This window comes from Mesoplodon mirus (genome assembly GCF_964341445.2).
Source record: "Mesoplodon mirus genome assembly, chromosome: 13".
Lineage (NCBI taxonomy): Eukaryota > Metazoa > Chordata > Mammalia > Artiodactyla > Ziphiidae > Mesoplodon > Mesoplodon mirus.
In genome coordinates, this window is record NC_138989.1 from 69308955 (window position 1) to 69324537 (window position 15583).

Below are 15583 nucleotides of genomic sequence, written 5' to 3' on the forward strand. Positions count from 1 at the left end.
TATATGTGTGTGTGTGTGTGTGTGTGTGTATATATATATACACCACACATATAGAGTGCCCATATCTCACACTAGACAATGCATAAAATATTGTAGCTAACATTTATTTAGTACTTACTCTGGGCCACATACTATGCTTTACTTGACTTATTTCACACTTTAAATAGCACTGTAAGGTCAGTGCTACAGTTATTTCCATTTTATAGATGAGGAAGCTGAGGCTCAGAGAGGTAGTACCTAGGTATTCTGCCCCCCCTCACATACACACATACAGCCATGATTTTCCAAAGTATCAATACTTCTAGGCTAATGATTTATGTTGAATAGTAACTTTTCATAAAGTTCCTGAGAAAACTCAGTGAATTAATGGCATTTATAGAATGCAAGTGTATCATTCAAGAATACAAACAAGGCATATAAGAATTTAAGAAATACAAAGGACAGTATTGCTTAGTTGCCTCCCAAATGCCAGTTGTGTCTATGCTCAAAGAGACTAGTTTTATCAAAGTGTGGTCTTCCCTCCTAGCTGAAATATTTCTCATTGCCCCACTTCTCCCCTTATTTCCATTTCTAAGACTTAGAGGTATTCATGACAGGGAAGGAGGGAAAGATTGGAAGTTATGTCAGCCTATCAGATATGAGCTGCCCGTTTTTTGTTTTATTTGATGGGGTTCTGTCTTAGTCTACAAAGTATTTTTACATTTATTTAGGGCACACATTTTTACAACTGTTTTTAAGAAGAGCTTCTGATAAATGTTTATGAGGTCATCACTTAAATAGGATGGATGGGCGCATCATCGAGATGTTATTAGAACAGTTAAATATTTATTTGATTTTATAATGAAATGTAGGATCTCCATAGCTATAATTTAAGAAGGATTCATAGTAGAATAAAAAAGATATACCACACTAGAATAGCTAAGGGAGGAGATAGGTATGACATAGGTGGAGACAAAAAGTTTTCCTTGATTTTCCTAGACATAGATATATAACAAATGTAATAAATTTAAAAGTAAAAGTAAATATTTAACCTTGGAAGATGATCAAGATCTAAATAACAAGCATAAATTGATATTTATAATAGGCATAAATAGTTTTAAATTTCACTGATGATATGGAAAATACACATTAACCTGGGAGATTAACCTTTTTCTTCATTACAATTTTGATCTTTTGAGTAAGCAATAAAGACAGACAATTTACTTTCTACTAAAATATCCTTAACCTGTTGTTTAAAAGACAAAGAATGTATTCAGAAGACCAAAAATATTAACACTAATGTAATCATTTAATGTTTATCCAATTTATTGTTCTTTTCCTGATCAACTGCTCCAATGACCATACTTCAATGTATATTTAACGTGACCTGTGCACAAAGAAAGAAAATCACACGACACAATATTGCTTTTGTCCATTTTCTTTATGACAGTTATATAGATTCTGGAATCACTAAAAGTTTGTATCATAAAGAGTTTTTTAAAAAATCATAAGCAGTAGAGCTCTAAAAATTCATTTTATTTCCAGTGGACAATAATCATAACAATCTATGTAAAATATATAAAACATTAAAGCCTCTGAAAAAAAGACTTCAATTATTAGAAATAAATTGAAGTTAAAGTCAGTTCAGATAACCTTAAAAATGGAACTGACAGAAGGAAGTGGAATTGGTCCTGTCTCTGTGGTTATTGCCTCACTTGGGAAAATTTATCAGCTATCTGCCCCTTTTAACAACATAACACCTGATTTTATTGATTAGGTTTTAGATGTACAATCAGCCAGTGTAAACTGGTACAGAAAGAAAATAAAGTCAGTGCTGTGTCCTAGGTCTTCCGCTGTTTGGAAATAAATTCCTTTTTTGTTGGCTTTTGATAGTCTTCTTATGTGTCTTGATTTACCAAGTTGATAGAGTTCATTTCTTTTTCTCTTTTCTTATTTCCCACTTGTTTAGTCAGAAGACACAACATCTCTGAGTTACACAGCAACAGGCCTCAAACCAAACACAATGTATGAGTTCTCGGTCATGGTAACAAAAAACAGAAGGTCCAGCACGTGGAGCATGACTGCACATGCGACCACATATGAAGCAGGTATGTGAAGAAAGGCTGGCTTTGAAATTTCTACTCTTGATATTTGGTAGTGGTGTTTTCCAGGTACCAAGGAAGCTGGAACCTGTGTCCACCATGATGTCTAAATTATACCTTATTTTATATAAAATCATTCATAGCATTTTTTTTTTTTTTTTTTTTTTTTTTTGCGGTACACGGGCCTCTCACTGTTGTGGCCTCTCCCGTTGCGGAGCACAGGCTCCGGATGCGCAGGCTCAGCGGCCATGGCTCACGGGCCCAGCCGCTCCGCGGCATATGGGATCCTCCCGGACCGGGGCACGAACCCGTATCCCCTGCATCAGCAGGCGGACTCTCAACCACTGCGCCACCAGGGAGGCCCAGCATTTTTATATCTAATATTATCCTCCCCACTCTAGATAAGAAGAAAATGAGTCCCCAGTGGATTAAGTGATCTGGTTTTAATCTGTACGTTAATTTAGGAGACCTGAATATAAATCTTCTTTTCAATACATTTAAGCAAAGGCATTTTAGTCTGTCCAAAGCATGCGTGTCTTTGATCAACAGACGTAGTAGGTATTTACTTTTTTGGAAAGAAATTAGATACAAAATGAAACATTGCATTATAACTGTAGTCTCATGGATGCTTACCCTAAATAACTTCAGCTGACTGTGGGAAGAAGTTTTGAGGGGGGCATGTTCGCTGTTTGGAAATAAGACAACACAGTGGAAAACTTTCATGCATTTTGCAATAGTTCAAGTCAAGAGTAAATGCAATTCACTGTAAATTTTACCAGTCACGTTTACTATGGTTCATAAATGTTGAGTTTATAACCTTAGCAGACATGCACTTGGCATTTATAGTTCACAGAAATACAACATCTGAAGAAAAAACGGTTTAACATACTTCTTGATTGCTTTCATGGCATTACATCATATGTGGGGATAAACTGTACCACATATTTCCAAATTTTAAAAAATATGCCAGTAAAACTTTTATCTGGGTAAGTTGAATTTCTTTTTCCATTAGAATTTGCCCAGTGGCATGGCAGTTCTAATTTTTATTTCAGGCTACTACCTTAACTCTTAAGTTCATTGTGAATATTTTTACAATTTGAGGGTACTTCTCTCTATAAGAAGTTTTTTTTCTAGTTGTTTAATTTCAATACCTTCTTCTTCTATTTTACATGTTTATATATATTAAATCATTCTCGTAGAATTCTGCCCTGGATGTCAATGTTCTTAGCTTCTTAGGAAGAATAAGGCAAGCTGAATGAGTTATGGACTGTGGGGAGAATAAAGGCTCTGCTCTTTCTTTTTAACTTAAAAGGAGATGAAAACAGTTAAATGAAAACCAGTAAGGCATTTGGTCTTCCCTGAGTGAAAGAGAAGGAGTAATAATTTCCTCATTCATTTTTCCCTGTCATAAACATAAATGCACACCAATGTCTGACTTGATAAATGCACCCTATTGATTTCTCCTCAACTGCCTAGCCTTGTAGGGATGTCAGGGGTGAGACCCATTGCTGACAAAAAGATATTAACTTTTAGAAATGTGGCTAGGAGGAAGGGTAACTGTCAAAACAGATAATGACCTGGACAGAGGTGTAAATAGCATGTGGATAAGATCCCTGGGTGATGATGAGAAGCAAGAAGTAATTCACAAGTGTCTGCACGTTTTATAACTGGGAGAAGGAAATGAAGTGAAATAACTCTAGCGTTTGCTTCTAATTCCATAATAACACAAAGACTCTATGGGGCTGCGTTGTTATGCACTTGTGCTGAAATTACTAATAATAAAGGTAATGGCAGCTGACAGATTCTTGAAATGAAACACTTCATTCTGTCCAGGTGATGAATCCCTAATTTTACTCTAGTTAATTTAAATAAAATAAAAATAATTGGAAGGACAGCTGAAATAATGAAGTCTTGGAGAGGGGACAAGAAGCAGCAGTATTCCTAGGCTTCAGAGATGAGGAACTATAGGACTCTTCCTTCAAGGTGTTACAGTCACAGTGGTTTGACTCCATGTGTTTTCCTTTCTTGTTTCAACATTCAGTTTCCTAGAAGAGAGAATCACACAGCTAAAGAGAGTGAGATGAAGCCCATGAAATTTCTATTTGATGTTGCTACCCAGCTCATGTGACACAAAGGAGAGCTTGTTCCCAAAGGAAAAATCCAAGTGTTCTCTCTAAATGAAGGAGGGATTAGGATGTTGAGCAGTCTGAAAACAAATGCCCAATACGATTTCCAGGGCTGGAAATCTTCTAAATCTTGAATGTTACCATCCACTCATACACTTAACAAAGAAATTTAAGCATGGGAAAAGTCCTTTGAGAAACAGACAAACCAGAGGGCAGTGCATGTCCAGTTGTCTGAGATATTGATTACGGGTTTCCAATAAGGTTCATTTTAATTGTCAGGTCCTGAGGTAGGTACTTGGTATAAAAGGTAAAGAGAATACAGCCTTTATCTTGGAGAGAATTATAATCTAATACATAAGAAAAATATTTTTAAAATACAACCTTGTAGTAACATGAAAAATACAATCATAGAATTTTGGCCAAGTTGGAATCAGAGCACATAGATCCAGGTATAAATTCTGTCTGGAGAAGTCAGGGAAGATTTCACAAATGAAATAAGGACGGAGCTGTGGCCTGGGTGGATTGCCAGGTACCCATTCCAGGGCCTTCCAAAGGAAGGAAGCAGCATGCACAAAAATACACAAGCAAGTATCAAAAAGATGTCTTAAAGAGACACTTATGAATGGTTCAGAGTGACTGGAGCATAGTTTTCATGGACAGCATGGGGACACGAGAGTGTATAAGAAAATAAAGTACAAATCCTGCAGGGCCTAGTATTTATTATTTATTGTTATTAATATCATTTAATTCAATGAGGACAGGTAAGAAGTTATAAAAGATTATTCAGGAGAACCCACGAGATTGAAGAAGAGCAGACTGAAGACCTTCTGCTTGATTTAGGGGATCACTGAACTTGTTAGGGCCACTATAAATATCCAAAATTTTTTTTTAATAAATAAATAAATAAATATGAGGGAGTAGTATACAGTTCATATGATAATCCTAAATAACTAAGACATTGATTCCAATACCAGAATCTCTATTTACCAACAGTCATATGGCTTGAGGAAAAAGAAAAATTTGTTAAGCACCTGAAATAGATTAGTCATTAGGTTGTTTTCGGGTTTTTGTTTTGTTTTGTTTTTTTGTTTTTGAAAAATAACCAGCTCTTCAATGTATTATTTTGCTAAAGCTGGAGTCATTTTATATTTTTTGAATGTCAACATAGTCAGTGAAGCAATCTAATCATCATCATTTGTTTGCTAAATAAGCATCAATTTTAATTTTAACACAGTTAAGAAGAAACAGACTATTCCGACTAGTTAGAAAGACAGATCTTTAATTACTTACAAAATTGGAAAATTTCTTATTATGTTTGGTATAATATTCTAATTTGTGGCTATATATTACCTTCCTATCTGTGGCTTAGAAAATATCTTGAATGAGATCTTTATAAAACTAACCCATCTTTAAAGTAACATTGCCTCTCTGGTATTTTGCTATTACAAATCCTTTTTGCAATAATGTCCTTTCTTTCTTTTCATTAAAATATGTATATTAAACTATGTTTACTATACAGTCTCTTTACTCAAGGATCTACTACACTAGACCTTTTCTTCTCATCCTTCTCTTCCTTCTGCTTTTCCTTCTTCCTTCTCCTCCTCCCTCTTTAAAAAAAAAAGTTAAGTATATTAAGTACTTTGTCAGGATATTACAATTTGGTGCAACTTTGGTTAACCTGGTATCCTAGTGGCTTGGAGAATCTGGGCATTGGAAATCAAATGGTATGATAGATGGGAATGTTTGATGTCCCTCTATTTGGAATTCTCTTAGGAAGAGAAGCTAGAAATAGAGTGTTGATAATGCTCGGATTCTGCACTGTTACAGTCAACAGAAGAGCCGAAGCAAATTATAAGAGTGAAGAGGAATTCAGAATTAGGACCAAGTTTTACCTATTTGTAATATACAAATACTCCTGTGCAGAGATCAGGAAATCCTTCCAGAACCCAAGCTTGGAACTTAAAGACATTCTGACATTGCCTATGTCAAATTTGGGGTAATTGAAAAAGACTATGGGTAGTAGACTTGGGCATTGTGAGCTGCCTAGAAGGAAAACTGACTGCATTTCAAAGCATAGCAAGTGAGAAAGCAGGTCAAAGGAAGCCTGAAAGATACTGGACGAGCTTGGCCAGTTTGCTGCCGCCTTTGAAGTATATTTAAATTTTTGTTGAGACAATTTAGGGGAAGAAAAAATCCTTTTATCCTTCCAGGTTCTTGGTTGAGGCCCCCTGTAATAAGAAACAGATTAACAGGAGAAAAACAAACAGAAGTTTGACAATAAGTATACCTCTTGTATATATGAGAGATACCCAGGAAAACAGTAATTCCCTAAAATGGCCACCACTTTCAATACCATCTCCAGCTAAAGACAAAAGGTGTTTGAGGGTGGGAAGTCAGTAATGGGAAGTTTTCAGGCAAATCACAATAAACAAGGGCGTGGTTGTTACGTACATTTAAGTCACTGCCTCCTTGTCATCCTCCTCTTCCTGGCACAAAGAGGGAGATACCCTTATAAACGTATAAATTTTCCTTTTACGAAAGAGTAACTTCTACTCAGTTTTCAGAACTTTTCCTCTGTCTGTTGTTTCTTAAAAATAATCAGCTTAATTCTTATGCCAAAGAGGCATATTTTGGGGTGACAAATTCTGTTTCCCTCAAACAACATGTGGGAAAAGTAGCTCTAAGCAAGACAGCATTTCTTGCCATCTTTACTTCCTACCAGGTTGATACTAAGACCCTCATAGATTCTATTTCCTCTGTTTTCAAATACTTTTTTGCCTTCTTGTTGGGAGATACCTAGTATGTTACCTAAGCAAGATATTGTGACCTGCATGTAAATTCTTTATTTTTTATTTTTTTTTTGTTTTTTAAGGAAAAATAAAATTAGGTGAATTTTCATTTATATATAAATCCTACAGTTGTAACAGAATTTTGTCTCTTGGAGACACGTAGCCATCAATCTCACTAAGTATGTGTCCATTTTTTGTTGTTCTTATAATGGTTCTTACATTTTTAGTGCATCGCTCACTTGAAAATACCAGTTATACTTTTCTCTACATTCACACATATTCTGTTCTCCTCTCTATATTCACACCTTTGAAAGTCAGTTAACTTCCATGGAAAAACATTAATTTCTGTATCTTTGTTTGCTTGTTTAATTCAAATATCTAAAATAAATTGTGCGTGGTAAAATAAGCATGATATACTGCGTGATAGATTCTGAGTGTCAACATCATGATTAGAAGTCCCATAAATGTCTGTTTTCTTTCACATCCAATGACAAGGCCATGTTTCTGTTTCATCTCACAGCCCCGACCTCTGCTCCCAAGGATTTGACAGTCATTACTCGAGAAGGGAAGCCTCGCACTGTCATTGTGAGCTGGCAGCCTCCCTTGGAAGCCAATGGAAAAATTACCGGTAGGCACCTCAGCTTTATTTCCTGTGCTGCTCCGCTTGTCCTGTGATTGCTTACCTACTGTGCACTGCTCATGCCTTTTATGTATTAGTTTTCTGTCCCAGTATCTCAGTTGACTCCTGACCCTTTCTGATTGTCTCTTCTTGCCCCCTCTGACCTTGGAATTCTTCTAATGGAGCCTATAAATGCACACACAACCACATTTCATTTGTGTTGCTTCCTGAAAGATGTGCATTGCAATTAGTATAGACCTTTTGCTTTTGATTCTGTGCAGCATTAGGATGACATTGTAGTGGAATGCCTCTGAGCCTAAATGAGTAAAAAGAAGCCAGTTGTTTGGCAGTTATAAAATACAAAAGACACTTAATGACTGTGTATTTTTATAGGCAACCTAGAAAGGAGGTTTGTCTGAGGATTTTTAGTTTCTCACTTAGCTTTTAGCTTCTTACTTAAATCATAAGGCTCAGAAAACACTTGATATTGACTGACGGAAATTGAACTTAATGAATATTTCACAGTGAAAGATTTTATTTTGCTAAATATTTCTGATAACATCAATGCCTAATTAAAGCATCCATTAGAAGCCTGTACTGTTAATTTAGTATGAAAAATATAATGGAGTTCTATCAGAGATTTTGCATTTAAATGATCACTTTAGGCTTTTAATACATGTCTCCATAGCATATAATTATTATGAGGAATATTGTATAACTAAAAATGTGCGCATTATAGTCTAATTAACTTGAACCATTGGGTTAGGCACATGTAAGTGTCACTCCTGTTTCTTCTTTTTTTTTGCATACCAGAAGTGCATAGCATTATTATAAATTAACAAAGCAATTCAGTCATTCTGTGATACAGAGATAAGCTTGGAAATAACAGTTCAGATGCCACACTTACTTTATGTGAGTTACTTTTTGAATTTTACAAAATGAAAAGATAATGTGAAAATTCCAAATGTGGTTTAAATTTAAGTTGAAGACTACTTTTCTCTAATAAATTGCTGTTACCGCAATAACAAACAGAATTTCCATTTGAGCTGACAAATATGGAAAAAGAGTAGAGACATAAAATCTCCCCCAAGTCTTATACACTCATTTGTCACTCTGCCAGGCTTTTTAAAACCGAGGGTGGCTCATTCTAATTGTTTCTTCCCCTTATGTGTTATGATCTATTTTCATTGGTTCTGTTTCAGTACTTTTGTAGATTTTGATTTGTTTACATGATGACTTTTATTATGTTATAAACAGATATTTATAAGCATATGGTAAATCAACAGATCATAAGTTTAAGAAGAAGAAAACAGAATAGAAATGGTCTAAATAAAAACAAGTTCTGATAGAAAAAAATATATTTTGGGGTAAAGGATAAAATAAGTCATATACTACCCAATTTTCCAATTTATTTAAATAAATGTCATCACATGGTCTATGTGAACAATACAATGTTTTCTTTTTCAAAATTTTTTTAATTTAATTTTTTATAGAGCATGTCCTTATTAGTCATCAATTTTATACATGTCAATCCCAATCGCCCAATTCATCACACACACACCCCATGCGACTTCCCCCCCTTGGTGTCCATACATTTGTTCTCTACATCTGTGTCTCAATTTCGGCCCCGCAAACCAGATCATCGGTACTATTTTCCAGGTTCCACATATATGCGTTAATATACAATATTTGTTTTTTTCTGACTTACTTCACTCTGTATGACAGTCTCTAGATGCATCCACGTCTCAACAAATGACCTAATTTCGTTCCTTTATGTGGCTGAGTAATATTCCATTGTATATATGTACCACATCTTCTTTATCCATTTGTCTGTTGTCGGGCATTTAGGTTGCTTCCATGAGCTGGCTATTGTAAATAGTGCTGCAATGACCATGGGGGTGCATGTGTCTTTTTGAATTATGGTTTTCTCTGGGTATATGCCCAGTAGTGGGATTGCTGCATCACATGGTAATTCTATTTCTAGTTTTTTAAGGAACCTCCATACTGTTCTCCATAGTGGCTGTATCAACTTACATTCCCACCAACAGTGCAAGAGGGTTCCCTTTTCTCCACACCCTCTCCAGCATTTGTTGTTTGTAGACTTTCTGATGATGCCCATTCTAACTGGTATGAGGTGATACCTCATTGTAGTTTTGATTTGCATTTCTCTAATAATTAGTGATGTTGAGCAGCTTTTCATGTGCTTCTTGGCCATCTATCTGTATGTCTTCTTTGGGGAAATGTCTATTTAAGTCTTCTGCCCATTTTTGGATTGGGTTGTTTGTTTTTTTAATATTGAGCTGCATGAGCTGTTTACATATTTTAGAGATTAATCCTTTGTCCATTGATTCATTTGCAAATATTTTCTCCCATTCTGAGGGTTGTCTTTTTGTCTTGTTTATGGTTTCCTTTGCTGTGCAAAAGCTTTGAAGGTTCATTAATCCCATTTGTTTATTTTTGTTTTTATTTCCATTACTCTAGGAGGTAGATCAAAAAAGATCTTGCTGTGATTTATGTCAAAGAGTGTTGCTCCTATGTTTTCCTCTAAGAGTTTTATAGTGTCCAGTCTTACATTTAGGTCTCTAATCCATTTTGAGTTTATTTTTGTGTACGGTATTAGGGAGTGTTCTAATTTCATTCTTTTACATGTAGCTGTCCAGTTTTCCCAGCACCACTGATGGAAGAGACTGTCTTTTCTCCATTGTATATCTTTGCCTCCTTTGTCATAGATTAGTTGACCACAGGTGCGAGTGTGTATCTCTGGGCTTTCTATCTTGTTCCATTGATCTGTGTTTCTGTTTTTCTGCCAGTACAATACTGTCTTGATTAGTGTAGCTTTGTAGTATAGTCTGAAGTCAGGGAGTCTGATTACTCCAGCTCCGTTTTTTTTCCCTCAAGGCTGCTTTGGCTATTCGGGGTCTTTTGTGTCTCCATACAAATTTTAAGAGTTCTTCTTCTAATTCCATAAAAAATGCCACTGGCGGGGCTTCCCTGGTGGCGCAGTGGTTGGGAGTCCGCCTGCCGATGCAGGGGACGCGGGTTCGGCCCTGGTCTGGGAAGATCCCACATGCCGCAGAGCGGCTGGGCCCGTGAGCCATGGCCGCTGAGCCTGCGCGTCCGGAGCCTGTGCTCCGCAATGGGAGAGGCCACAACAGTGAGAGGCCCGCGTACCGCCAAAAAAAAAAAAAAAAAAGCCACTGGCAATTTGATAGGGATTGCATTGAATCTGTAGATTGCTTTGGGTAGTATACTCATTTTCACAATATTACTTCTTCCAATCCAAGAACACAGTAAATCTCTCCATCTGTTGGTACCATCTTTAATTTCTTTCATCAGTGTCTTATAGTTTTCTGCATACAGGTCTTTTGTCTCCCTAGGTAGGTTTATTCCTAGGTATTTTATTCTTTTTGTTGCAATGGTAAATGGGAGAGTTTCCTTAATTTCTCTTTCAGAGTTTTCATCATTAGTGTATAGGAATGCAAGAGATTTCTGTGCATTAATTTTGTATCCTGCAACTTTACCAAATTCATTGATTAGCTCTAGTAGTTTTCTGGTGGCATCTTTAGGATTCTCTATGTATAGTGTCATGTCATCTGCAAAAGTGACAGTTTTACTTCTTCTTTTCCAATTTGTATTCCTTTTATTTCTTTTTCTTCTCTGATTGCCATGGCTAGGACTTCCAAAACTATGTTGAATAAGAGTGGTGAGATTGGACATCCTTGTCTTTTCCTGATCTTAGAGGAAATGCTTTCAGTTTTTCACCATTGACAATGATGTTTGCTGTGGGTTTGTCATATTTGGCCTTTATTATGTTGAGGTAGGTTACCTCTATGCCCACTTTCTGGAGAGTTTTTATCATAAATTATTGTTGAATTTTGTCAAAAGTTTTCTTTGCATCTATTGAGATGATCATATGGTTTTTATTCTTCAATTTGTTAATATGGTGTATCACATTGATTGATTTGCACATATTGAAGAATGCTTGCATCACTGGAATAAATCCCACTTGATCATGGTGTATGATCCTTTTAATGTGGTGTTGGATTCTGTTTGCTAGTATTTTGTTGAGGATTTTTGCATCTATATTTATCAGTGATATTGGCCTGTAATTTTCTTTTTTTGTAGTAACTTTGTCTGGTTTTGGTATCAGGGTGATGGTGGCCTCATAGAATGAGCTTGGGAGTGTTCCTTTCTCTGTAATTTTTTGGAAGAGTTTGAGAAGGATGGGTGTTAGCTCTTCTCAAAATGTTTGATAGAATTCACCTGTGAAGCCATCTGGTCCTGGACTTCTGTTTGTTGGGAGATTTTTAATCACAGTTTCAATTGCATTACTTGTGATTGGTCTGTTCATATTTTCTATTTCTTCCTGGTTCAGTCTTGGAAGGTTATACCTTTCTAAGAATTTATCCATTTCTTCCGGGTTGTCCATTTTATTGGCATAGAGTTGCTTGTAGTAGTCTCTTAGGATGCTTTGTATTTGCGCGGTGTCTGTTGTAACTTCTCCTTTTTCATTTCTAATTTTATTGATTTGAGTCCTCTCCCTCTTTTTCTTGATGAGTCTGTCTAATGTTTTATCAATTTTGTTTGTCCTCTCAAAGAACCAACTTTTACTTTTATTGACTTTTGCTATTGTTTTCTTTGTTTCTATTTCATTTATTTCTGCTCTGATCTTTATGATGTCTTTCCTTCTGCTAACTTTGGGTTTTGTTCATTCTTCTTTCTCTAGTTTCTTTAGGTATAAGGTTAGATTGTTTATTTGGGATTTTTCTTGTTTCTTGAGGTAGGTTTATGTAGCTATAAACTTCCCTCTTAGAACTGCTTTTGCTGCCTCCCATAGGTTTTGGATCATCGTGTTTTCATTGTCATTTGTCTCTAGGTATTTTTTGATTTCCTCTTTGATTTCTTCAGTGATCTCTTGGTTATTTAGGATCACATTGTTTAGCCTCCATGTGTTTGTGTTTTTTACATTTTTTTCCCTGTTATTCATTTCTAATCTCATAATGTTGTGGTCAGAAAAGATGCTTGATATGATTTCATTTTTCTTAAATTTACTGAGGCTTGATTTGTGACCCAAGATGTGATCTATCCTGAAGAATGTTCCATGCACACTTGAGAAGAAAGTGTAATCTGCTGGTTTTGGATGGAATGTCGTATAAATATCATTTAAATCTATCTGGTCTATTGTGTCATTTAAAGCTTCTGTTTCCTTATTTATTTTCATTTTGGATGATCTTTCCATTGGTGTAAGTGAGGTGTTAACATCCCCCACTATTATTGTGTTACTGTCAATTTCGTCTTTTATAGCTGTTAGCAGTTGCCTTATGTATTGAGGGGCTTCTCTGTTGGGTGCATATATATTTATAATTGTTAAATCTTCTTCTTTGATTGATCCCTTGATCATCATGTAGTGTCCTTCCTTGTCTCTTGTAACATTCTTTATTTAAAAGTCTATTTTATCTGATATGAGTATTGCTACTCCAGCTTTCTTTTGATTTCCATTTGCATGGAATATCTTTTTCCATCCCTTCACTTTCGGTCTTTATGTGTCCCTAGGTCTGAAGTGGGTCTCTTTTAGACAGCATATTATATGGGTCTCGTTTTTGTATCCATTCAGCAAGCCTGTGTCTTCTGGTTGGAGTATTTAATCCATTCACATTTAAGGTAATTATTGATATGTATGTTCCTACGACCATTTTCTTAATTGTTTTGGGTTTGTTTTTGTAGGTCCTTTTCTTCTCTTGTGTTTTCCACTTAGAGAAGTTCCTTTAGCATTTGTTGCAGAGCTCGTTTGGTGGTGCTGAATTCTCTTAGCTTTTGCTTGTCTGTAAATCTTTTGATTTCTCCATTGAATCTGAATGAGATCCTTGCCGGGTAGAGTAATCTTGGTTGTAGGTTCTTCCCTTTCATCACTTTAAGTATATCATGACACTCTCTTCTGGCTTGTAGCGTTTCTGTTGAGAAATCAGCTGTTAATCTTATGGGAGTTCCCTTGTATATTATTTGCCATTTTTCCCTTGGTGCTTTCGATAATTTTTCTTTGTCTTTAATTTTTGCCAATTTGATTACTATGTGTCTCAGCGTGTTTCTCCTTGGGTTTGTCCTGTATGGGACTCGCTGTGCTTCCTGGACTTGGGTGGCTATTTCCTTTCCCATGTTATGGAAGTTTTTGACTATAATCCTTCAAATATTTTCTCTGGTCCTTTCTCTCTCTATTCACCTTCTGGGACCCCTATAATACGAATGTTGTTGCATTTAATGTTGTCCCAGAGGTCTCCTAGGCTGTCTTCATTTCTTTTCATTCTTTTTTCTTTATTCTGTTCTGCAGCAGGAATTCCACCATTCTGTCTTCCAGGTCACTTATCTGTTCTTCTGCCTCAGTTATTCTGGTATTGATTCCTTCTAGTATAGTTTTCATTTCAGTTATTGTATTGTTCATCTCTGTTTGTTTGTTCTTTAATTCTTCTAGGTCTTTTTTAAACATTTCTTGCATCTTCTCGATATTTGCCTGCATTCTTTTTCCGAGGTCCTGGATCATCTTCACTATCATTATTCTGAATTCTTTTTCTGGAAGGTTGCCTATCTCCACTTCATTTAGTTGTTTTTCTGGGGTTTTATCTTGTTCTTTCATCTGGTACATAGCCCTCTGCCTTTTCATCCTGTCTATCTTTCAGTGAATGTGGTTTTTGTTCCACAGGCTGCAGGATTGTAGTTCTTCTTGCTTCTGCTGTCTGCCCTCTGTTGGATGAGAGTATCTAAGAGGCTTGTGCAAGTTTCCTGATGGGAGGGACTGGTGGTGGGTAGAGCTGACTTTTGCTCTGGTGGGCAGAGCTCAGTAAAACTTTAATCCACTTGACTGTTAATGGGTGGGTCTGGGTTCCCTCCCTGTTGGTTGTTTTCCCTGAGACAACCCAACCCTGGAGCCTACCTGGGCTCTTTGTTGGGGCTAATGACAGACTCTGGGAAGGATCACACTAAGGTGTACTTCCCAGAACTTCTGTTGCCAGTGTCCTTGTCCCCACCGTGAGCCACAGCCTCCCCCCTGCTCTGCAGGAGACCCTGCAACACTGAACCAGGTCTGCTTCAGTCTCCCCTTGGGTCACTGTTCCTTCCCCTGGGTCCCGATGTGCACACTACTTTGTGTGTTCCAAGAGTGGAGTCTCTGTTTCCCCCAGTCCTGCAGTCGAATCCCACTAGCCTTCAAAGTCTGATTCTCTAGGAATTCCTCCTCCTCTTGCTGGATCCCCAGGTTGGGAAGCTTGACGTGGGGCTCAGAACCTTCACTCCAGTGGGTGGACTTCTGTAGTATAAGTGTTCTCCAATCTGTGAGTCACCCACCCAGCAGTTATGGGATTTGATTTTACTGTGATTGCACCCCTCCTACCATCTCATTGTGGCTTCTCCTTTTTCTTTGGATGTAAGGTATCTTTTTTGTGAGTTCAAGTGTCTTCCTGTCGATGATTGTCCAGGAGCTAGTTGTGATTCTGGTGTTCTCACAAGAGGGAGTGAAAGCACGTCCTTCTACTCCGCCATCTTGGTTCAGGGCCCCAGAATGTGTTTTCAACTCTGAAAAACAAGCTTAATTTTGCTTTTCAATTGGAAAAAGTGGAAGTCCGTCCCATATTAGGAAATGCCAATTAATCTGAGCAATAAAATTCTGTCTGCCAATGTCACAGTGCATGTATAAGAAATTGTGTCCACACATTTTATTTACAGGTGTACGTTCCATAGTTCTCAATACTAAAAATCCATTCTTGTACAATGGCGTAGTAAAAGTATGGGATGAAATACTTTTCACCTTTAAACACTGCTTCATTTATTAAAACCAAGTTGTGATTATCAAGTTGAGATATTTTGACTCAATTCAATAGGGAGCAAACACTAAAAACCCTTGAAACAACTTTAAACAACACTTAAAACAACTTCTGTTCTATACATATTTTGATTCTTTCATTCAAATCACTTCAAAAA

The 15583-nt window shown here is 36.6% G+C and overlaps 1 protein-coding gene across 1 annotated transcript in view; it reads left to right on the top strand.

Annotated features, from left to right (window-relative positions):
* DCC (DCC netrin 1 receptor) overlaps positions 1-15583 on the top strand; it is a gene marked incomplete at its 5' end in the record, with an annotated part of 1195962 nt that overhangs the window by 1048675 nt on the left and 131704 nt on the right. The window contains 2 exons of the mRNA XM_082640204.1: positions 1949-2087; positions 7517-7624. Coding sequence (XP_082496330.1) covers positions 1949-2087; positions 7517-7624 — 247 coding nt within the window. The remainder of the gene's footprint in view (positions 1-1948; positions 2088-7516; positions 7625-15583) is intronic.